Source organism: Apteryx mantelli, chromosome 1 (assembly GCF_036417845.1).
Source record: "Apteryx mantelli isolate bAptMan1 chromosome 1, bAptMan1.hap1, whole genome shotgun sequence".
Lineage (NCBI taxonomy): Eukaryota > Metazoa > Chordata > Aves > Apterygiformes > Apterygidae > Apteryx > Apteryx mantelli.
Genome location: NC_089978.1, coordinates 135,882,598 through 135,908,417, shown reverse-complemented (window position 1 = coordinate 135,908,417; position 25,820 = coordinate 135,882,598). Strand labels below are relative to the sequence as shown.

Here is a 25,820-nt window from a genome sequence, read left to right as displayed (position 1 = left end):
ATGCTGCTTTCTGCATCAGGTGTCAAAAAAGAGGCAATAGTAGCTTCAGTGTAAGATAGAGTTGGGCCTTTCTTTCTTAAATAAGCCTCCAGTGTTCACTGGCTGACTATCATGCCTGTCAGTCCAATATTTCTCTCTGATCATTCTCCACGCTGCCTCACTGCAGTTCTTCCTAATGGATATCAAGGATTTGTCTCAGACCATCCGACTAACTCTTCTGGGCTCTCCTTGTGTGGATTACTTTTACACTACCAGTGAATCAAATGGGGTTCTGCATGAGAGTTCAAGACGGCTGACCTGCCAGTGAAGGGAAAACAGATGAGTGTTTTAATTCAGTGCCACAAAGGTGAACCACCCATATGAACAGAGCAGGTGACCCTGACAGCCAGAAAGCAAGTAATATTTGATTATTTAACCCTACAGGTTAAAGAAAGGAAGGATTCCTAATGTTTAGAGTATGAAACTGAGAGTCAGGAAGCTCGGGTTAGAAAGGAATTATATTTCTAGACACTGACAGCCTCTACCAATTTGGGTACCTCTGTACGGTTTCTACTTCTGCAAAACTGGAATAGCATGTGGTATCAATGGGAAAACCTGGAGATTAGAGAATGGTTGTGAAACAACTTGAGGTGAAACATAGACAATGAAAATAAATATCAATAAATTCTGAAAAATACTCTCATAAATGCTAAAGATTATACAGTGAGAATTCAAATTGGTTTGCTGCGAAAGCCCTCCAGACAGAGACTGAGAACATCTTTGGGATTCCAGATATAGTAAACATTGCTTAAGCTTCTGCTCACTAAAGTCACCTGCAGTGCATCCCTTTTCTTTGCTTATGATACAACACTTTGTCACTGTGAATAACAATAAGGTGACTTTCGGCAATGGCACAAAACTTACAGTGATGGGTAAGAAATCTTTGTTTTCTCTTTTAAACAACTTGAAACCCATATCTTCTCTTTAGAGAGCTTGCTTTTAACCTTATCCCCTCTTTCATTATTAAACTGATGTTCTTCTGATGCGCCAATAACCTAATGTACTTTGGAGAATAGAGTAAGCTGGCTACTCTAGGTAAGACTATACTGCTCTTTGGAGAACTGAATGAATACATTGTCTGTGAATAAAGAGCTGGCCATAAAAATAATGAGAATGAGGAGTGGATTGAAAAACATGTGCAAATCATAAATATAGCTTCTTAATAAATCAATATCTGCAAAAAACACTGTTTTCCAAAAGTATAACCATTCCCCATAATTCTAGTTCTTCTGGGGCTGCAGGTAATTAAGGACAGGTCACTGAAGAGCTCTCTGTCTGGAAAGGACTGAGTTACAGTCACACTTTGGTCAGGTCTAGAAGACAAAATCAAAAATCTGTAACTAAAATTATGTTGGATTTTCTAAGGGTAAACTAAAGCATATGTTATCATACAACTGAGGAAGACAAATATTCCTACCAAATATTAATTTTAATTGTCTAAACAAAAGCAAAAAAATAAATACTCAGCTTTATCATAAGTAATACAGCTGTATGCAGCTCTTTAATTCCCAGTTGTTCTCTATCTCTTCCACACCATGGAAATTTTCCACAAAACAGGCTGTTTTGTCTGCTTCTAAGACCCTGACAAATGATGGCGGATCTATATTTCTCATTATATTGTCCCTGGGGTCAGAAGAATTGATGTCTCAGACTGTTGCACCTAACCCTTCCACTGGAAAATAAAATGCTTACAAATGATAGAACTCGGTCTCTACAGCAAAAATTGAGACCCTTGTAATACTCTGCAGTGATCAGCACATTTTTTGAGATGGAGTGTGACTCGGAGGTGCCTGAGCTGATGAAAATCAAGACACTGACTCCTCATTGACCATAGTCAGCTGCGCAGCTAAGTAGAGTAATCATAGCTAAGAGAGCATAGAGAATAAAAGCAAAGACTTCCATCCAGAGAAGGGCAAAGGAAAGGATGCTTAGGGACTAAAAAAGACATTTATTTTACAAGGGTATATTCATGAGGTTGAAATAGTTTAAGGAAATGAGGCTGTTCAGCTGAAAATAAGCAAAGAAAATTACTCTGCCTGCATATGGGAATTTTCTAATAATGCATCTACATAAATCTGCTCTAAAGAAATGGTAAAAGCTCCAACAGCTGATTCACCTAAGCAAAAGGGCTCTGGAAATCGTATTTCTGGGATTGGTCTCACCTAGTCAGACACATGGATATGATAGTGGTCCCTTATATACCTTTCCCCCTTTTTAGGGGACTCTAAATTAATGCCCTTTGTGTTTCTTCTTTTGCTGGTACTGCATGAGTGAAGGGTTGGTCCACAGGGTTGGCTCAGAGGACTAAAAGTGGAGGAGAGGTTTTCCTGAAGCTGCAAAGTAGTGTGAGTAATGAAAGACTGTACTTCGGCAGTGGGACAAAACTCACAGTCCTAGGTGAGAGGTGAGAGAGAACTCAGATCTCTGTGGTTTATGTGATATTGTTTCAGGGAAAAAGAGCATTCTCAATTAACAACAAACTAATTAGCATTTTTCATTCAGCCATAAGGACAGAACTAATGCTTTATTGATTATTTATTAGAAAGAATGTTACAGATGGGTTGATATGGAAGTGTAGAGTTTACAGACACTTTTTTTTTTGAGATCCTTGTGTCCTTTGGCTTATGATACTCCATCTTTCTTGAATGGAAGCCACATTGTGAGAGAAAGGAAGAAATAACTCTGTCTCATCCCAGTGTCCAAGAAAACATTGCAGAGGTTGGAAATGAAATATCCTTCTCTGCAAGTCTGCCAGTTTGGGCCGTTCTCCTGCCTCACTGTGTAACAACCAGGAGCAATATTTCAGAGGCAGGATTAGACTCATGGCTCCAGGACTGGATTCTCGTGGCTGCTGGATCATGCAGGGAAAGAGCAGTCTTGCTGGTATATTGCTCCCCTCTCTAGCTGACGGGCAGGCTGCCCAAAGTTGCTGTGGGACACTGGCTCCCTCCAGCATTCTTTTTCACTGTTACTGATTCTCAAAACATCTGTGTCCTCTTTCTCTCAGTGCACTTTTCTCCTCCATTCTTCTTTTTTTCTATCTGCTTTCTCTCTCTTCTCCCCTCCCTGAAAGGGAGTTATCCTCACCTATACCAAAAGGCTGCTGCATTGAGTGTTTTGAAATCACAGGGGAAAACAACCTTTTCCTTCTGCCACTGCCAGATCTGATAGCAAACTGTAGAAATACACACTAGGGCCTGCTCCCACTCACCCCCTCCCCTCCCCCTGCATTCCCACTTTTGGGAACTAGATGGCTGACAAAAAGAGCATAAGGATACTGTGGGTTATAGTCTGACAGTGTACAGCTGCGTGTTTTCACTTCACCCCTTATCTTTGGAGTTGGCACTGTGCTTAGTTAAAGGTGAGCAGTTGTGATTTATCTGAGTGCTCAACGTGAAGGATATTTGAAAATTTCCTTTTCGTTAATGATAGGTAGCTTTTACATAGAAGATTTTCAAATGAGAGTAGGAGTGAAAGATAACAGTAAACTATGAAACCTACCTTGCCATGATGGTAATGTTACACTTTTTCTCTTAGATGTTGAAAGAATGTGCAAAAGGGCATGCATGAACTTATGCATAAGAGTGATTAAGCATTGTGCCTGTGTCTGCCAGGACCAGTGTTGGAGATCAGAACAGAATGGACTATTATGCTGATACATTTTTATGGTTGCCTCGGTTCTTACTTGTATCAGTCTCCTTGTTCCATTTCAAGCATGCTCTTTTTCTGGCTTTCTTTGTCTTTTCAGTATTTTTGTTGTTCTGTCTGCCTTTTTCTCCTGCCTTCCTCTTTGTCTTCTTTTTCCTTTTAGTCAATTAAATCTCTCTCAGTATTCTGTTTTGTCCTTCTTATCTGTTTCCATGTCTTCACTCATCAGCCATCGCAGCTATGAGCCAATGAACTTACAGACTTTTAAGATTAAAAAAAATCATAAAACCAAGTTCTAGAAGGGAGCAATAGCCATGATCAAACTCCACTAGTGTTCACCAGGAAGAAAACAGAGCAGTGCAAAACTTTCTAGCCAGTTACCTCCAGTACTATCTAGTTACCTCCTTTTGAGGGCTGTATGAGCTTGCATGTTTTCACAGCAGGGCCCCAAAGTTCTTTACAGAATAAGCACTGACAAACATGATTAATGTTAACAGCTGAAAGGTAACACCAGGGCTTAAGGGTCAAGATCAATGTAAGTTATAAATTTCTGCTAATTTATATATGCCTAGTCTAGAAAAGAGGGAGCGAGCAAGAAGAGCATCCACAATTTATACTGCCTTCACAAAAAATAGTAAAACAGTTTTCTCTTTGTCTGATTCCACAGTTCCTCTCTCTGCATTTCTGTTTCCATGTGCACTCTGCAGTCCGGGTGGGTTTATCATGCTAGACTAGTAAGAAAGGATCTCTATTACTCAGAGGAACTCCATAATTTAGTAATAAAATGGACAAAAAATGTAAAGAATATCCTGCCTTTTGAAGGTCACTGCCTAATTTCTGATTAGTATCTCATTGTTTCCTTGTATACCCTTTTTGACTGTATACATCTGTTGCCTTTTGTCTTATACATAAGTATTAAACCCTTTGAGAAAAGGAACTTTTTTTGCTTTGTGAGCGTATAGAATCTTGCATTATTTTGAACAGATTGGTAGTCTAAGACAAGGGTTTCTAATGTGTAAAATAACCTAAATAATAGATAACATAAAGAGAGATATCATAGTCTTAAAAAGGATGGCAAGTTCAGATTTAAAGCAGAAATTGCCCCACGCATGTTCAGAGCACCTACCTAAAGTTTTCTTCACTTCAGACAGTGAGAAAAATTAGCTCCTTGCTTTCAAGTCATTTCTTAGATGATGATACAAGTAAGATGCCACATGGCAGTATAATTTTGAACACCGCATCTTCTCTTACTAAATCTCCACAGATGCATCACAGTCAGTTGAAGATGCTTGTGCCTTATAATACAGAATTTTTTCTGTTAGTGCAATATCACAAATAAGAGCCCTATAGCACCAGTGGATGCTTCACTGCTTATTAGTCTGTTCAGCCTCTTAATAGCTTCCTTGTTCTTCTGAGAGAGACATCACCAGAACTTTGAACAATCATGCATTTCTGTAGCCAGGCCTTTTATGTTTCTGTGTAGTGAATGAAAACAAAAGTTTGCAGACTCCTTGTGTCTAACTAACTAATAGATATAATGGACATTTGTGAAAAGGCCAGATATATCAAGCATCACACAGCACAAACAGATATGAACACAATAGGGGGTTCCTGGTTGAGGACAGTAATGAAGGCTCTGGGCCACATTGCTTTCTATTCCAGGGGAGAACGATGAAATCATACCACCAGCTGTGGCCATCTTTTCCCCATCAAAGCAAGAGATCCAACAGAAGAGCAAGGCCACGCTGGTATGCCTGGCCTCTGGTTTCTATCCTGACTTCCTCAATCTAGTCTGGAAGGTGAACGGTGCTCAGAGGACAGATGGGGTGGGGACAGATGAGTCTTCCACAAGGAATGGGAATACCTACTCATTGACCAGCCGACTGAGGATCTCAGCCCAGGAATGGTTCAACCCTTTGAATCGTTTTGAGTGTGTTGCCACATTCTTTAAGAATGAGACACTGGAATCGATACACAAATTCATCTCTGGAGATGCTGGTGAGTAAATAAAATGAATATATTTGGGTGTAGGGGGGGAAGTCATTATCTGAAGGTTCCTATCCCTAGAGCAAGCAGTGAGAACCGAAGGCACATTTCTTGCCAGCCTACTACACTTAACTCGGATCTGTCAGTCCCTGGAAAATGAAACCAAGCATAGGAATCCAATCCTGTTCTTCTCCAAACTGGCTAAGAGCCATGCAATTCTCATTCCCACACTCTCAATTATGTAAGTGACTGCACAAACAGAGCTCTTTAGAAGAGGAGCTGATACATGTGTGGGCTCAAATAATAACTCCTATTTCTTTCCTTCTGTTTTCAGGTTGTACTATCTTCAAAGGTAAGTTAAACCATTGAAATTTTCCTCCCTTGAAACCAGTGAGTTTGTTTATCTGTGTGTACATGTGTGTGAAGAGAGATGCGTTTTTTTGTGCATGTGTGTCAGTGTCCTGTGAGGTTTTTTTGCTGGCAGGCACAGCTATTCATGCCTGTGTGCACAGGTGTGGGACTATATATGTGTGGACCCATGCATTCATGTGCTAGTTGGATACACACATGTGGGTGTGAACATCCAACTTCTGTCTACTCTCACAAAACATTCCATGAGACTGGTGCATTTCACATACTGCCATTGCACTAGCTGTTCTAATCAGCAGTATGAAAAAAAAATCTCCTTGCTTCGGATAATTTTCTAAAGAAATGCCTTTTTTTTTTGTAAGTTTTTCTTTATTGTTTTCTCCCTTACTTTTCAGAAAACTATCAGAGAAGTGCTATAGCTGGGAAGATTGTGTACATCATGCTCATCTTCAAAAGCATTTTGTATGGGATGTTTGTGACTGGACTGATACTCAGGTCCAAGGTGAGGAACAGAGTTCTTCTTCTGTTCTGTACAGCTTTGTTAACTCATTCTAACTGTACTGGAGACCAGTGTGGACAAAATGAGGTCTTCCATAAAGGCTTATACAAACCCACCCCTCTAAAAATTATATTGTGTTTTTCAACATTTTCAAGAGAACGAGATAGTGAGGATGAAGGCATGGGCTTTAGATGAAAAGAGGGAGAGAAAGAATGCCAGGCAGATATCGCACAAAACAAAGAACAAAATATCACAGAAAAGTATGTTTTCTTTAAAGAAGAGAGGGAAAGGGAGTAGGGATAATACAGAGAAAATTAAGAAAGACCAAGAGAAGCAAAGGAGGAAAGTAAAAAGGCTGTAGCTCAGAAAAAGGGAAGAGAATGTAAACTGTCAGGGAAGAGGAAGGGAGAGAAAGAGGGGAAGGATATAAAAGAGATTGTTTCTTTAAGGCTGCATTTTTGGGCAGCATTTATTTGTTTATCAAAAACATTTATTATCTTCTGATCTAATTTGGGGGGGGGGGAATCTTTTTGGTTTTTTGTGTTTTTTTTTTAACATATGAAGCCTTGGTGCAGGGTTGGGTGGAGACCACTTCATTTCTTTTGAGGTGTGACTGACTGAATGAAAAAATATATATTTTTTTCACTTTACAGACATGTCAGCTGAGTAAGCAGTACTGAATCCCACCATTGTAAATTGAGTTTGTAGCTACAGGAATCTGAGACATTCAAAATGGAAAGACATACTTTTATTAGCATCCTTCTCTTCATCAATAGCCATTCAAGGAATAAAACGTCATTAACCTTACACACACACAGTCACTCATTTTCTGCCCAAGTGACTCCCATTGATTAAAATTAAGTTACCCTCGATTTCTAATAATGTAAGGGAAAAGAAAAGCAAAATCTTTCTCTTGTTTTCTTTTCTTCTTTTTTCCTTCCATCCTTCCTCCCTCCTTTTCTTTCTTTTTCTTTCCTTCCTTTTTCTTTCTCTCTCTTGCCCTTCCAGTTTCCCTCCCTCCATCCATTCCTTCCTTCCTTCCTATCAACCTTTTTACTGAAACACAAATGAAGTAATCTCCTTCTATCTAGCTATATGTGTTTTAAATTGCTTTAAATTCATTTGCAACAAAAACATTAAGTCCTTCATCTGTAATAAGAATTGAAACCCTGGCAGACCGACCTGTGGAAAACTAGACTATTCCTTTTCGTCTCTCATTCAGAGATTCACTTACATAACGATCATTACCTGGACCTCAGTATTTCTCAGTGGCGCATCCATAACTCCTGTTTTTTTCCTTCTGTCTTTAGAAAATGTACCAGACATGATTCATCTTGAAAGATCAGGCTTGAAGAAGAGGATGGAGATATGCTGCAGGTGGAAAGCTTCAAATCTTTGTACACAAGTCCTGACTTGCTTCAGAAACCAGCCTTTTATTCTGATAAATGTGGGAAACCACATCTACTTGTTTTAAAAACTAGCTTTTAATAAAATTCCTTCCTTTATAGGGTTCTCTGTGTTTTCCTTTATCAGCCATGATGGCATGACACAAATATTAACATGACTCCTGCAGTTCTCCAAAAACTGAATGATCTGAATTGGCTTTTGGGAGAATATATAAATGAACAGAGATGGTCTCTGCATGTTGGACTAGCACTGGGTTAAAATGCCTAATGCTACTTCCTGCTAATATGGAAATGAAGTACATCTGTGCTTCTAGAGCTGAAAACCTGGCACTCGAGCCCAGGTTTTCCTGATGTAGTTAAATTACCTAGACATTATAAAAGGAAGTCTCCATATTATATCATACCCTGTGCATCAATTTCTGCTTCTATCTTCCTGTTTTGATGCAGGAAACTTAATACTCTAGCTCATTTAGTCATCCATTTCTGACCAAGTAGAAAGCCAGATTAAAAAGCTTGACCTTCCTGCACCATTGCAACACACAGTTCTCTGCAGGTATAGAAAAATAAAAGGCCTACCTGAGAGCTCCTTATGCTCTTGAATTTGGCAGACAATGCAACAAATAATGAAAATAAGCAAGCACTATATTCAAAAGATCAGCATGATTGTCCACTCCCTTTCCTGAATGGTATTTGGACTTGCAAACAGTTAAAGCAGTATGGACCCTACTAGATAATATTGTGCAAACCAAATAGAAGTATTGTGCTACCCACCGTTACACTATGGACCCATGGGAAAGAATGGGAAGAGCAGAAAAGTAAAAGAAGGAGATACTGCTCAAGGATATGAGATTGTTTTTGCTTGGAAAGAGGTCATTCCAATCTATCATTTTTTAAATGGAAAGCAGGAGGGAAGAAGAGGGGACACTAAGGTAACAACTGAGAAGAGTTGTAGCAGCCATCCTTAAAAGAGAAATACACATCAAGGGGATTTCTGCCCAACATAAACAGTAAAGCCAAGGGATTACTAATCCTGGGGAGTGTTTCTGGAGATCATTCATCCTCTTTGTATCTCATTAAACTAACACCTTGTCGTACAAGTTAAACAACTGGTGATTCAGAGGCAGCTCACTCAGTAATAAACGAGGACAGCAGAAGCATACCTTGTATGTAGAGAAGTTTCCTAAACACAGGCAGAAATAGTGCAGGCCAAGATACAGGAGCACTGGTGGAGCATTAGAAGCAGGACACTTAGGAATGGAATAGCAAGGGAGAAGGAATAAGAGGCATAGAGTGAGGCAAATCTCTGGCTAAAATAACTGGAGCCTGCCACAGAAGGGGGAAATATCTCTGAAGGCCTCAGCAGAAAGTGGTACCTCAGGAGCAGGGCAGATGACATGCCTAAATATTCTTGAAAATATCTCTTTACAAGAACAGCAGTTGAGTTTAGCCAAAACAGGATGCGGTTTGACATTTACTCAAAAAAACATTTTGAGAACTTATCAGCATCTCTTACCACAGCACCATCCCAGCTGCCCAGGATGAGGCACAGGGAGCAGTTATCTGCCTACCGCATCATGGTTGGACAGAAGTAGTGACACATACGCCCTTTATGAAAGCTGGTGGGGGTTTTTTGTCTCATGTTATCACACAATCTTCTTGTTTCTGAAGTCTGCAGATGGTTTCTGCATGTGCAGCTGCTGCTTCTGTTGTATCACACACAAAAAAATAAAGACTTGTGGGTTTTTGTAGGTTGCTGACCTGCTTTCAAAAAAAAAAAAAAAATTCTACATCTCTCAAAACAACAAAGGAAGATGAAAAAATCATAGACTCATAGAAAAATTTAGATGGGAAGGGACTTCTGGAGGTCTCTAGATCCAAATTCCTGCTCAAAACAGAGCTAGCTCCAAAGCCAGATCAACCTGCTCAGGGCCTTGTCCAGGCAACTTCATATCTTCAAGTGCAGAGACTTGACAGCCTCTCTGAACACCTGTTCCAGTGCTGAACCAGCCTTAGAGGAAGCATTTTTTCCTCATATCTACTCAGAATTTCCTTTGCTGCAGCTTTTTCTCATTGTCCTTTCACTGTGCTCCTCCAAGACTCTGGCTCTGCTTAGGCAGAAAGTGTGGAAATTGAAGATAGTATTCCATATACAGTCTCACAAGTGGTTCATCTTGCTAACTATATTCTTGCTAATGCATCCCAAAATGTAGTTAACTTTCATTGCTGTAAGGACTTGCTGCTACCCCTGTTCAATTGTTGAGCAGCAGGTCCTCCAGCCAGGTCATTTTCTGCAAAGCTGCTCCCTGACCAGTCAGTTAGTATTTAAATTACTCAGATAAACACTCTATCACCTTTTACCCAGAGGATGTTCTTGTAATCCAATAGGTCTTTTCCCAATGAAGAAATGCTGCCTGATAATCAAGCTTGAAATTTTCCCTAGAATTTCAGCATGATTATCATGCATGTTTGGTCAAACAGAGTGAAAGCTGTGCTTAATATTATGTTTAATAGATACTTCTTTGCCCTACAGCACCTACAATATAATTTGACATAGTTCAGATTGAGATAAGAATAATCTCAAAATGTGGATGCTCTGTCTGCAATTATGTAACAGTTACGCTCTACATCCTTTTTTAAACCTTCCCAAAAACCTCTGACTTTTTGGAAACAGATGATTCTTCTTATTTATTTCATAAAAAACAGATTACACTAGTGACCTTTACATTGCATTGCAAAGACTTTGTTTGATGTTTTCTTGCTGTGTTAGAATTTAGGATAATTTGTTACACACACTATGGAATGCTTACACTGAAGAGTACCTCATGCTATGACTAATCCCACTGCATCAATGATACTACTTGGAATAATGGTGGTGCTTTAGGCTCCTTAACTGAAAAGACACTGGTAGGTCTTTGTGTATGAGAGACATAAGACTCTTCATGATGAGTCTGAAATATTTCATCAGGGAGCGATCATATAGTAAATATAATTACATTAACATCCTGCTTGTTCACCCCTCTATTTTTTGTCTTCAAAATATGAGTGCTCTCTGGGGCAATGTTCATATTAGGGCTTAACTCAAAGTCAAAAAGAACTTGGAGACTTTGAAAGAGGAACATCATAAAGGTACCCAGGATAAACAATGCAAGAGCTCATCCACAGAGAGAAGGAATAAAACAAATTAATATATACTATGTTGTTGCCTATTAGGCTGTGAGGGAGGTATGAGGAGGAAGCATACAGGAATAGATATGACTCATGGAGGTACGTGCTTCACTCTTTAGCCAGAAGTAAACTAGATGGTCAGAGCAATTACTGAAAAATTTGAAATCTACATGTTATTTTTCTTGAATGTGAATTGTTGTTTACTGTTCTTGAGTTGCATACTACTTTATACCATCTCGCTTTTCTCTTTATTTTCTCCATACACATGTAACTTATCAGGACTGTGGCTATGCACTTGCAGACCAGGGTAATGGCTGCTGTTTCGTTATTTTAAGCCAATCTGTAGAGTCCTAGCTCTAATAAGCTTTTTTTTTTTCTTATAACATCTTTTCTACAGGCCTCTTCTCATTATTGTTGATAGACTTCTGAGTTTTATAAACACATTGATTTCTTGTGGTTGGGTAACCTTTCCAAGAACAGCGAAAAGTATTGTGGCTTTCACTGCTTGGTAATATTTAGACAGGAATGAGAGTGCACATACAAGTCACTAGTTCCAAAGTATTTCAGACTTACGCACATGCATATTTGAATTAACTGTTCTGTATCAGGTAAGCAAATGGTTTTGGGGGGAATCATTTGTTGTGTGGAGTTTGCAGCTTCCATATCCCTTATGTCAGCATTTAAATAACAATCTGTAATAATTGTTCTGATGGGATATAGAATCAATGACTGATCAGGAAACAGGAGATCGGCAAATAACTCGCAATTCAAGAGCCTACTTTGCCTGTCTTGCTCCAACTCTTCAGCAATATTTCGCTTGTATATAGGCTATTGTCATGCATACTCTTTTCCTGCTGAGGAACTGAGAGATACTCTCTTCTGAGGGAAGGATAGAGGTTTATGTAAAAGCAAGTGACTTTGAAGTGTTGTGTCCAAACTACTGGCACAGAAATAGATAGCTGAATGGTTCATCTTCGCAGATACAATATCCAAATAGAAGTCTGTGAGGTTTAACCGTTTAGCTTCGTATCCACTGTGAATATCACCCTCTTGTTCCTGATTTACAGTAATGGAATAATAGACCAGTTGCAGGCCCTTCCCTGGCTGCTGTATATACCAGGACATATAATTGTGGTTATCATTTTGAATGCATGTCAGAGTAGCTTTCTCATCTTCTTTCAGTACCAGACCTGAGGTTTGGGTGATTTTAGCTCCTATGAGACAAAGCAAAACAAATAAACACAATAAAACAAATAAGCTACATTCTCCAAGCAGCAGAACAGATCAAATGGCTCAGCTGATGCCTTACTTGCTCCCAGAAAGAACATGGCCACACACCAGGTTGTCCACCTCTCCATTTCTGTCTCAGTGAGCCTACCCCTACAGGGAACTTCTGTAAGTCCGTTCTGCATGTTTCTTTAAAACCAATAGCACAGACCTCTGCAACAGCTAAATCTATGCTGAAAAACAAGCTCCTTCCTGCATAAAGTTTCAAAAAAAACCTCTTTGTTTGAAGTGTAGCTGTTCAAAACCTACAGGAAGTTTCAAACTGACTCAGGTGGAAATTTTTTTGATTCTATGAGAGAGTTTTGATTTTTTAAACTTCATATATTTCATTTTACCTTTTGATATTTTGTTTACAGAATCAAACAGAACATTTTTAACCTAACCAGGTGAAAGGTTTCTTTTTATATATATATATTAATGACTACTGGTATTTTTTCTCTCTGAAAAACTCTAGCCTTCCCTAGTCACTCTGAACTCCCATGGCTGCAGATCCCAGAGTCTACACACATTCTGTGGGACTTATGAGAAGAACAAGCTGCATTTTCAAGGTCCACAGAGCAGGATGGGTCTTCTCGGCACAAACACAACAAGTAAATAGTAATTTTATGAGCAAATGTAAAACATATCATGCTCACATCTTAATTATTTTTCTGCCTTCTTTATCTGTCAGATACAGAGAAGCCAGCATCCGGCATCTTGTTTTGGGGACAGCTCTGTATGGAACTCTGTTCTAACCTGAACACTGAGCACCCACCAATGCAGAAGGAAACTTGAGTTGTTCCTGAAGCAAACATCTAACAACTTCTTTCCCCTTAGTGTCCCAGCAGTACCTGTACTACTTATAAGCCCAACTTCCAGAATTCAGAGTGACCCCACAGTCTCTGACACAATTTCTCACCCTGTGTTAAGAACACTGATTGCTGTCCCACCATGGGATTTTGGATGCACAGTGGAAACAATCACAGCAGCCATAATTGCCACCTATAGCTGTGAAAAGAGGCCCCAGAGACTAATGTCAAAATCAAGAAATCTAACATCTGCACTGCTGAAGCTATTGTTTCTTATTTAAGTGAGGAAAGGATACCATCTGGTGGAATGAATGGAAGTTTACATTGATCCTTAAGGGCTATATTTTCCACAGTTCTCTATATGTGGAAAAGAATTGGCTGAGCTCCATAGAGAGGGGGCTGGAACTGCTGCATCAGAGACATATGTACGCCTGTCTTTTAACTGATGACTGTGAAAAAATGTGTTGAAAGTGTTGTGTCAGAAATACACAAGCTTTTAACTTTGTAGGAGATAAGAGAAAAACTAAGTGAAAGATCTCAGAGCTGATGTTAAGAATGTGACTCACAAAAGCCAATATATGCAGCTAAGGGATTCCCCCAAATTATTTTAAAAAATATTGGTGTCACATTTGCAACCTTCCCTAGGTATCAAGGACATTTTAGATGAAAGATTATACACCGCTGTCTGTAAGTCAGCTATTTCAGTCTTGTGCTGTCTTGTGACTTTTATTTGAATAAGACATGATACTGAAAATTTAGTGACATTTGCTTTGGCAATTTGTTCCATAACTTCTTCTCCAGTCAATTCAATTTCAGACAAATCCTCTGATGAGAATCAGTTCCACAAAGACAGATTTCAGTATGGGTTTCAGCATGGATTTCATCTGTGCCATTGTGAACACAGATGCAGACAAATAATTCAGCTTCTTTGCAGCAGCCTCTTAGCACTCTTTCCATACCCAAGTCATCAACCAATTCTACTGAATTTCTTGCAGTGTCTTTGCTACTGATGCACATCAAAAAGGATCTAGTGTTAGTTTTGAACATTTTGCTGATCGTTCTCCATTCTTCTAAATGCATTTTTTATTTAATCTGCCAAAGTTCATGCTTTTTGCTGTTTTCCACACTTGAACAGGATGTGCCCTCTTACTCTGCTTGTCAGCCATGTGAGTTTCATTTTACCCTTACTGAAGCTTTTCCTAATAGGTGGGACATGCTGTTTTTGATTTTGTTTTTTTTTTCTGAATTACACTTTTTTTAGCAATCTCTACATTGCCTGTAAGGACCTGATTTTCCCAGCCACTCCTTTTAGCTTCTTTTCAACAAGCCTCCACAATTTTATGTTCTTTTCCTTTCTGAAGCTGAGCACAACTGTGGTGAATATTTTCATTTGTGTTACTCCCAAAGGAATGTTGAATCTGAGGAGGTACTGGTCACAGTTACCAAGCAGCTCTTTACTGATAGAATTTTGAACAGTTCTATTATTCAGGGCTGAGTCAAAGGTTTCCTTTCAGGAGCCCCCTAATCATTGGTAGTGTCTCTGTTTCAGATTTGAAAGTGATATTTGTTCAATGTACCTGGGGGTCATGGAAGCTGCAGCACAGCACAGACTATTGCCATCATGGTTAGGCAGTTGGCAATGTAAATCTGATACTATCCCCTTCCCATTCTATCCTAGATTTTAAGTCCACGGTGACTGTATTATTCACTGAGATGGTTAGGGGTTTTTTTGTTTGTTTTTTTCATTTGAGCCACTTCTAAATTCTTACTGCAGGAAGTACTGTTTCATCAGCAGCATAGTTTATCTCTGCTGAATAATTGGTACTTACTATCCTTATAGCGGTACTTACTTATATCCTTATCCTTATATACTTATCTTTATATTGGTATTTACTATCCTGACTTATGCCAAGGCTTTTATGTAGGACTAGACATCTTCCTCAACTCATTTTTTAGACTCCCTGTATATATGTAAAAGCAGATATACTTCTGCTTTGTTCCTTTCTCAGAATCCTATTTCAATGATATTCTCTTTTCCATTTCTTATCTGGTTAATTCCATCATCTGATCTAGTCTTCTCCTGAGGTTAAAGAATTTCCATGACTTCATCCATAATAGACACATTATCTCAAACCATCCTTTGAACTTTTCCGTTTTCCCCTCAATCCCATTAATGGCCATGTTTATGGCTGTTAGATAGTTTGTGTTTGACATGAGTGGATCCTTCCCCGAAAATGTACTGATCTGGTACCAGCTCTCACAGGGTCCTTTCCACTGCTGCCCAACAGTGAAACAATGGAGGAGGAGTTGGGAGGTTGATTCTGTTTTCATTTTGTATATTTTTCTTTTTTAATGAGGAGCGTCTGTATTTATTTCATAGGCCTCTGCATTCTAGATCTGATCTCTTCCACTTTGAAAAGACTTTGTCTTTTCTACACACCCAGAGGGCACCGCCTGGTCACCGCTCTGCATTCAAGAAAGTGTTCATCGTTTCCAACTGGGAGAAACACATGAGAAAGGCCAGTGGAACTTACTGGGAATTTTACCAAGGCAAAAGCAATATCAGGGACAAGAAGAGCATCTTATGGCAACATATCCACAGACTGTTTAGTAACAATATCACACAGTGTCAAATCGCAGAATCACCAGACCTTTATCAATGGAATTTGCAATGGTTTACACAAAAGCAAGTGGGGTGGGGCAGCAGTTTACTTACCCTTTGAGAGCCTGTAGTCTGGCAAAACAGGGCTAAAAGAAAGATCAAATTACTATCTTCTGCAGACAAGAGCCACCAAATTATTTTATTATCTGACTCCTGGGAGGACATTGGACTGGTGAGGGCATTAAACATCTCCTCATTCACTACCTGAGTTTGGACTCTGGAATGCTCTGTGTCCTCCAAACTGAAAAGCTGTGATTCCCAATTGACAGAACAAAGGCCTTAGGAAGGTTTTTACACAGAGAAGTTTCTCTTAAGTAGGGGATTCTTAAATAAGCCTTGCTGCAAAAAGAAGAAGGCAACTTTCTGTCTGTGGTGGGAATATAAATGCATGGAAACCTTAAAGCAGGATGAATCTATGTTTTGGAGAATAAAAATAGTACTGGAGTAATGACAGTGTTTTCAGGCTTGGTCTCTACCTATAACATTACATCTTGGCTTACAAGGATTAGAAAATCACCTATTTAAACCAGCCACCTCTTGTACACTGTTTTGTTGCAAGCATGTTTTTACTCCCATTAACCCTTGAAACCAGAGGCACTAACAGCGAGCCCTTAGAAGATACATCTGCTCTACAGAGTGAGGCACAGAGAAACCCAAACCATGAAGTCAGGTGAACAAAGAACTTCCTACCTCCTGTTTTCACACTTTCCTCAAACAAAAGATGCTGCTCTTTGACACAGACACATGGTACATCCCTATGAGCCATTTTGAACAGGCAGTTAAAGTGTTTCAGACATCTCTAGGGATTTTAGCAATAACCTGGTCTAGAAATGATCACAGGAGAACTTTCATGGAATCTTGCTGTTGGCAGCAGCATCTTGAGTTCTACATTTTACCTCAGGCTCCCCTCACAAAGGTGTTTCACTCAGGCTATCAAGCTGAAAAAGTTTTAAGCAGAGGAATTAATGGCACAAGAGTGGCACGTACTGACAGGAGAGGAGAAGTGCAGCTTCCTAAGCCTGCAGTAGTTCGCACGTGTGAGTCGGAGTAGTATACAGAGTGTGTGCTAACTAATGGTGATTATATTTTAATAAATGACTGTAATTTTATATTTTTTTAATTCTGTGTGGGTGTGTTGCATATGTACATACAAACGTACATGTATACACACACAAATAAGATACACATTATTTCAATTTAAAGGCAAAAGATATATTTACACATACCATAATTATACATTTTTCTATCACTTTGTATCTTATAAAGCAAGATTATGTTCCAGGAATAATGCCAGATAATCAAAGTCCAAGTCACTGCTATCACTGCCTGACTCTCACTCACTTTAAGGCTCCTTCACAGCTCAAATAGGTTTGGTCTCTCTGTCTTTCACTTTCTGCTGCTGCATGTTCTCAGTGTTTTTTTTGTTCCTACATAACAAGGACTATCATATAATTTTCATCTATTTTAGAACATAGTTGCATTGTTTATCTGCAATGGTGACCTATTCAACATCAGCCTTGGATGCAAATCTATTGATTTCAATATTGTTCTTTCTGTAAATAAAGTCAGGTACACAAAAAATGGGCAGAATTGTGACCTGTGGCTACATGGCACAAGATCTAAACCTGATAGGCACTGCCAAAACGGTAAGATTAGACGGTCTTACTGCTTTAGCCATTATAGATTTTTACTTCTATACACCATGGGCTTTAGTGATTTTCTTCCAAACCAAAGGGTGTTTTCAATGCCTTTTTCTGAAATCAGAAATAGTAAGGAGAGGCAAAGTTTTATTATGACAACTGAGCTGGAAAAAGGAAAAGGAAAAGTAGAAAGCTTGGCTTGTTTCTCTTGTATCTTTTTATTTTGTTCTGACTATGATTTTCTTGCCACAGTATTGCATGCAAAAATTTAAAAATTCTTTTGAGTCTAGGAAGTTATATAATCACGTTTCATTATAATAATTTTCATCCATCAGTATTAAGCAATATATTAACTATAGTTTCATATATTACAAGGACATGACATGAAATTATTTTTACGTAGTTGAGATTTCAGTACAAAATAAATTAATAGATCCCTGTAGGTACTTACATAGGTACCTGTTAGGATTTGCTGAATCAGGTAGCTCAAGAGAAGTGAGGCTGCCACAGCTTTATATCCCCAGGTCCAGCCAATAGTGAGGTTGAGTGTGTGTTCCCAATAAATACAGGCAAACACACCTATACAATACATACATACATACACATGCAGCCAGCCACACAAATTTAGCACAGATGGAAACTCTCACACAAACAAAGAGCACTAACAGACCTTCACCCTGTGCCCCTTTCTGGCTGATCAACTTGAAGGCCCATTAGCGGGAAACATACATCTATACATCATGGATCCCTCCAGTAGCTTGGCCTTAGACACTCAGTCCATCCCACAGCTGGTTCTGGATCCTTGCTCACTTCAGTTGCTGGCACTTGGGCATGCAGGACCCTTGAAGCCCACAGCTCCACTCCAACTGCTGGTATGCAGACCCTCTTGCATATACCAACACACACAAAGACACACGCACTATGGGTCCCTCCAGTAACTGGCTTTAGACTCACAATCTACCCAGTAGCTGGCCCTTGGATCCTCTCATCTCCAGTTGTCTCATGCACAGAGACACGAACGTGAAAAAGGGTCTCTCAGTCGACCCCCAGGCCCCATGGTCTCCCCAGTACTTGGCCTGGACCTCCTCGTCCTCCAGTTACCAACTCGCAGAGTCTTTGGTCTCCCCAGTATCATGGCCACTTTGACAGTTGGTTCCCAAAGCAACTTTTCTACTCACAGCTAGTCTGGCTTGATATTCGCTAGCGATCACACACTGACATACTCACCAGCACAATATGCACACACTCTGGTCTCTCCAGTTTCTGGCACCCCAGACAAACAGGCCCTATGACTTGTGATCCCACTCCAGTTGCTGGCATTTGGACCTCCATACACACACTTGCACACAGAACAGAGAGCCCCCTCACCCAAGATTATAGCTGTAAATGGAGATTAACAGGAAGACAGGGCAGTCTGTGCTGATCAGGCACCCCTTGGTCAGTAAGGTGATTCTGACAGCCTCTCCCATTTACTCATCCGAATAGGTTTCACACCTGGACTTTGGAGCTGATCATGTGATAGCCCTGGTGGAGCCAGATCACGGTGCTCCATTTTTCTGATTTGGTTATTGGGGTTCCGCTGCCTGTCATTGTTCCTCTGTGCTACTTTGTGTTTGTGCAGATAAGCCTTTATATAGATATTGTTAGGTTATGCAATAATATTTAAAACTAAAAATTACTTTTTCAAATTAGGAAATTCTGTGTATTCTGTTACATTGGAATTCAAATAATGATGTTATACTGAGGACAAGTTTTAAAAGCCTTGTATCTAAAGTTGCAGTTTAATGTTAGAGCTACTTCAGTCAAACCTTGCACAGCAGCTGAACAGGATAGTCTTATTCTTCCCCTAGTAATAGCCTCCTGCATTGGAACGTATTGGAATGTTACGTGGCTTTATAATGAGTCAGAATGGCATTTTGACCGTGGAAAACTAACATGTATACCCCCACACCAAAATTATTCATTTCTGTATGAGCAATAAGCTGATTTAGGTAACCCAGTGGCCCCCTAGTCAATAGATGTGAGGCAAGGAAAGGGTGAGAATCTGCAACTGGAGGTGGCAGGAAATGAAAACTACTCCCTCTAGTGACACCTGCTCTAAAGCCCAAGGAGTTCTAACATGAAACTGCATTTTCAATTACTTGTATGATAATATTGCCACAGCTCGGAGCAACTCAGACACTATGTACACATTTCCATACTCTCCATCTAAGAAACATCAGATATTCTTTCTTGTTCTTAGTCCAGGTGTCTACGTAATTGCCAATTTCCTGATCTTTCTCCTGCCAGGTTAGTCTAAAAGGCTGGACAATAATAATTAGCCTCACCAAGATACATCTGACACCACAGAAGTAATAAATAGCATGCCCTTTACAAGAACAGATGAATAATCTCTCCCCCTCCCTCAGTTCATCAGCTACTTCACAGATGATAAAGAGACAAAGTTCTAACTGCAAGATTGCAAGTTCACAGTGGAGGGTGAAGGCCCTTTTCCTCCAAGATCACATCAGCCTGTTTGTGGAATAAGGTCATATTCCTCTGGAGGTAACAGCTGTAAAATTCCACTGTGTATATTAGCTTCCAAGAACATGTGTTTTAGAAGCACAACCATAGTGTTTCATTTCAGTTTTCACTGTTTCTCTGTGATTAAATTTGTTTTTTAACAGTTAGAGGAATTATAAGACAAATCAGAATCACCCCTTAAAGGGAAAGAAAGTCTTGGAAGGGAAAGGGGAGAAAGAGGGAGAGGGAAGACTTGGCTGCACTGCTGATTCTGCAAAAAAGAGTCTTATCTTTAGCTGTACACTGAAATGATCTCAGAAAGCCCTTCAGGAAGAGAGATGGATTTCTGAAGTAAATAAAATGCTCCTTAACAGCTGAACCTTTAAACTAACTGTATAATAAGATTAAGGATTGGGATTCTGTATCCCAGGGAAAATAATTTTGGGAGGGTGGGAGGGCAAAAAAATGGACTACCAGCTGAAACTCAGTCTCTGTTCAGCTCCTCAGAGTCAGGAGCAAAGGAGATTTTTTGTGATGGGCCTGCATGTGCTTCGTCATACGGAGACTCCAGGCATAATAATGTACCCCCATATTTTTTTCCAATGAGGTGGTTTTATGCTCATTGTAAAGTTATACTACTTTTGCTGCCTGGTGCTGAAACACATATCTGAACTCCCTAAACTGGTTGCTGGCACCAGTACATGCACGATTGCTTCCATACCCCTCCTGGTTAAGGGGTGCATTTGTAAAAGAAAGAAAGAGAGAAATGAAGATGTAAGGAGGGGAAAAAATAGAAAAGGGGAAAAGTCTGGTAGCTTGTTTCTGCTTATGTATTTAGTGAGAGTACCACCAGAAATAGGAGCAGCAGTGGTTACCCAGGCATCTTTCTTCACTGCAACATCACTGGTCTCATACAGATTGCCTTTCTTGGGCTGGGGTAATGCTATACAACAGTCAAATCAGAAATCAAATTCCATTTCAGGCTTTCCCTCTCTCCGTGACAGTGGTGATGTCCTGCTAATCCTTCACATGCTCTACAATTCCCATATAACATTCCTTTCTAGCTGACTTCCTCTCTCCCCCACACCTCTTTCCTTCTCCTCCTTATTTTTCCCTCTCTCCACTCAAGTAAAACTCATCATTTGCAAATGTATTTTCTGTGCCTGTATCAGCTACCCAACCCTTTTGCATCAAGACATGCGAAGCTTCACAGTTGTGACCAGAATGTAGTTTTGTTTGTCTCCAGATAATAAAGCAGCCTTTAAAATTTTTCCCTGTTATTGGATCTTTAAATGACTACTTTTTCTCATCTTGCAAGTGCTTAAAAACATGAGAAAGTCTTTGCTCTTCCCCACTCTCTCAGCTGGGCTGATGAATGACATGACCTCTTCCTACAAATCCTACTTTCTGTTCTTTCAAACACACATACAATATGAGAGAAATTATACTACAGGCCTCCTTCAATTTGGAAAATCAAAATTACAACAAACCATATTCCCCCATTCCTTCATTTCGAGTCATTCATACCACACTACTTAGGAGCCGTGAACATCCTGTCCTGCAGGATTGATGCCTCATTGGACAGCTGATCCAATGTTCTGATTACATTGTCTCCTCTTTTAACCACCAGCATCAAACTTATTGCAGGCCTACTGCTCCTTTGATTCCGTTTAATAGACCAGTCTGTGCATACTTTAAAAAGGACAGCCAGTGGGAGAATGGGCAGCATTATGAGATGGAATGTTAAAAGAGAAAGATAGGCATAATCAATGATCCAGCAAATATACCTACATGTCCTTCACCTAACAAGCAATACCTAACATTCAAAAAACTGACTTAAAGTATGTTTGCTGCTGCTGAAGTTAATAATAGAGCTTCCATCATTGCAGTGGAAGCAAAAGCTACATATCTCCTAATTCTCACGTAAGTCAAGAAGCATGTTTTAAACAGCACGGCTGCAAATAAAACCTAAAAGATCAGCATCAATGCATGGCTGCCATGCATTGTTGAGTAGAAGAGACTGCTCATTTACTATTCAACAACTTACTGCAATACTAAGAAAGCCAGGCAAGTCAGCAAGACCTTGGAATCAGCCTGAAACTATCATTTTATCACATGATGATACATGTATTTAACAACAGAGGTTGCTTTCTGACACCCATGTGCAAAATCTCCCAGATGACTGCCAGCCAGAATTCATTTTGTTGTCCCCAATCCTGCCAATAGGTCAAAAAATGGTTAAAACTAAAGCAGTTGAATCTGCAAACAATTTCCTTTCACAGTTTTGCTTCATTCACAAAGACAATTCACAGACAAGCAATGAATAAAATGAGGGTCACCCACTAGCAGGACAAAGAAACAGTCTGCACTGTATGAGGTCAGCAGGACTGTATGTGGGGAAGGAGAAAATCTTTCTTCCTGATTGTATGGCAAGATAGAGACACAAGCTGACAATATTTAGGATTCTTTTGATTACCAGATTACCAACTATATATTTTTGATATGTACATTCAAAATGTGCTTGTTGCTGAAAGAGAGAAAGAAAGAGAGACTGAAAGACTGAAAGAGAGGGAGCGAGGAAGGAAAGAAGGAGGGGAGGAGGGGAGGAAGGGAGGGAGGGAGGGAGGGAGGAAAGAAGGAAGGAAGGAAGGAAGGAAGGGTGCTACTACTATTTCTATCTCAGTTGCAACTATCCATTTTTACACTGTTTGGATTATCTCAAAAAATTTATTGCACACTGGGTAAACCGAACTAGAAGCTATTTCTGCTAAGAGTTATACATGGAGGGGAAGGAGGGTAGGACTGAATCTGAGTGACATTAATATCTTTTCCCCAGTCTGACAAGCAAAATCTGTTTGCCAGGCTGCCTTTCACTGTGCAACAATGTACACGAACACTATTCCATTTCACAGTGCTTGTTACACCCCAGTAAAATAGTTTGTGCTCTTAGACACGCTCATTTTAAGACACTTTTGCTCTGCCAGAGGAGAAGGGAGCCATAAATAAGACAAGGTCATAAACACCTGTATTCATGGTGATGTTCTGTTACTAATCATGATACTTCTTGTAAGAGCAAAATGTCCCAGAAGCCAAAGCACACGTAGAACTTTATCTTCACTGCTCAATTTTTAAACTTGAGAGCCTTCATTTTTTAATATAGCAAAATAAAGGATGTTAAATGCACAGTAATAAATTTCAATAGCTAAGATAAACATGGATTTCTCCATTGCTTTGACCCTATTGACTCTTCCAGACACACTTGAAATGACAGAGTAATCCTTATTATCCTTTCTTTGAATGCTGTTTAGTTGTTTGCCTGAAGCTAAAAAGTTTGGGGATCAGCATGATTATAGAAATGTACTTATAATGATGTACATGTAATCTGTGAAAATGTTGTAATGAATTTTATTTCAATCAAGCTGTATGAATGTGCCTACACTTTTAACATAGACTATTAATAAAGCTGGCATCAAATATAAGTCAATAAAATTATTTATAAAAACATATATAATATTCTGCAGTTACATAAGATGTCCTGTAAACAGCTAGGCTGAATTCCTGCCACTTGTAAGAGAAATTGAAGGTTTTTGGTTTTGGTTTTGGTTTTGGTTTTTTTTATCTTATTCATTATAGTTAAGCTTGTGTGCAGGCATGCTAAAAGAAAGCAAAAACTAGACTGCAAGTTATTTCTATTAAATAACTGTTACATTCAAGAGCAGTGAAGATATTATTTATAGGCTTGTTTTTCTACTGCTAAACTTTCAATGATTTGCTGTCCTTAAAACAAGTCTTAACCTATCATTTACCCTTTTGTTGGCCTTGACCTGAGGGAAAGCACCAAGTATGCCTAGAAGGGTAGAAACAGAGTAGCTCAATGCAAGGATATACTCAGTGTTTCAAGGAGATATCAAATGAGTGGTCCAAATAAGGATGTAGGAACAACCTGTCCCCTATTCATTAATAAAATCTCATTGTGTAAATATGAGCAGGATTAATGAAAAGGAGTTGTCACTTCCATACATAACTAAACTGATCCTGAACTGTGGTTGAGGGAAAGGACGCCCTATTTTCCTTAGGCCATGAGCACGCTTGTGGGTTTACCTTTCTGCAGAGTTCTCACTGACCAGCATTCCTTAGTTAGGTAGATGAACCGCAATCCGTACATCCCTGACAATGCAGAACTTAGAGTACTCTCTCAGGGAGGAGAGAGTTTGATATTTTCCATAGAACCCCATTTTTCAATGTAAAATGATGATAAAAATAATGATCACAGTCAACAAAGATACTGGCAAAATCAGTAAAAAGCATTCTGATTAATTCAGAATTTCTTTGGAACTTTACAGTATTTGTCTTTATTAACTGAAATAAAACTTTTGAGAAGACTTGTACATGAAGGATTCATTTTCCATTCAGCATCCAGGATTAACAAGAAGTTCCTGTATTTACCAGGAAGTATTCTGGGGCCCTTTATCCTCAGTGAGTAGGGGAAGTGCTGGCTGAAACCTGATCTCTGCTCAGCTGGTTTAGGGGTAACTTTTGTGGAAGAGCTGCCTCCATTCAGCTCAGTATGAAGCTCCAAGCACACTAGCACACTCCCTGTACCATTATTGATGAGACTCTTTGTGCTCAGTGTGAACTTATTCTTCTGTCAGCTGGCTATGAAATGTTTGTCCAGGACACACACTATCTGGTGCAACACAAACCACCAGAGCTTAGAAAGCTTCTTCATGGCCAGCTGCTGGTATCAGTACATTTAAGCATTGCCACTGTAACTTTCCAAGAAGCAGTACTGAACTGATGATCCCTGGGGCTAAAACATGAAGGGTGGAGGCAAGTAGAGGGTCTAAGAGTGCCTGTATCATGAAGAAAGAAGGAAGGAGACAAACAGGGAGGAGAATCTCTTGGTCCTGACAGCTCACTTCTGTTCTTATATTCAGCAGCTGTAAGGAGAAATAGCAACAACCATGCCAGCATTTTCCTCTCCTGCAACAGTGCTGGTCTCAGACAAGAGATATTAGGCACTTTGAAGCCAGATGTTCTATCTGTTGCCTTGCTTTTACTTCTTTCTTTTTCCAGTCTCCACTAACTCATTCCTCCGTACTTGTTATATGGTCATGCCATGTCTCTTACTTTCCCTTCTTTTCCTGGACTCTCCCTCTATTCCTGCTCCTCCCTGAAACCCGTCCCCTCCCCATTTCCTTTCCCTCTTCCTGAAAAATCAGTTCTTCCCCCCCCCCCCGCCCCCATACTGCTTTTTCAACCTTCATCTCCCACAGAACCATTTATCAGAGAACTACTGAGAAGCTGGGTATCAAATTGGTCCAGATCTCCTGGCATTTTTCATTTATAAGTTATGTTCCATCTTCTCAGGGAATAGATAGCGGTACTTTGAAAGTAAATTCTTCATGTTTCATTTCTTTCTTAGCATAAGAACTTGCATCTAGGATACCAGTCCCCTGAACTTACTGGGCAGAGTTGTAGTTTCTTTAACAGTCACTTGTCAATCTCTCTCCAGATGGTAACTGCCTCTCCTTTTACATGATTTACTCAACATAGTTACTGTTTTGGTCTTGCACAGTCATAACTCAAAGCCCAGGAAAATGCTGGGCTTCAGCAGTTCACAGAAAAGCACTTCAGATCAAGGGAACAACAGAAGGTCAGTGAATAGACTGAATAGACTATCATAGAGTTAATATCGATGTAAGGTAAGCAGATTGACACAGGCCACCTTTTGAGATAAAGGAGCAGGGAAAGAGAAGAAATTGATTTGTAGAATCCAAAGAAAGATAATTTAGGATTAAGGTCTTTCTCCAGGAAACTTAGGTAGGA

The 25,820-nt window shown here is 39.6% G+C and overlaps 1 gene segment (V, D, J or C); it reads left to right on the top strand.

The window, feature by feature from the left end:
* The window catches only part of LOC106497168 (T-cell receptor beta-2 chain C region-like), a 53,708-nt gene extending 45,776 nt beyond the window's left edge, over nucleotides 1-7,932 (top strand). Inside the window, 5 exon segments of the C gene segment in view lie at nucleotides 875-911; nucleotides 5,350-5,685; nucleotides 6,008-6,025; nucleotides 6,438-6,544; nucleotides 7,852-7,932. Coding sequence covers nucleotides 875-911; nucleotides 5,350-5,685; nucleotides 6,008-6,025; nucleotides 6,438-6,544; nucleotides 7,852-7,869 — 516 coding nt within the window.
* Nucleotides 7,933-25,820: the final 17,888 nt, after the last annotated feature.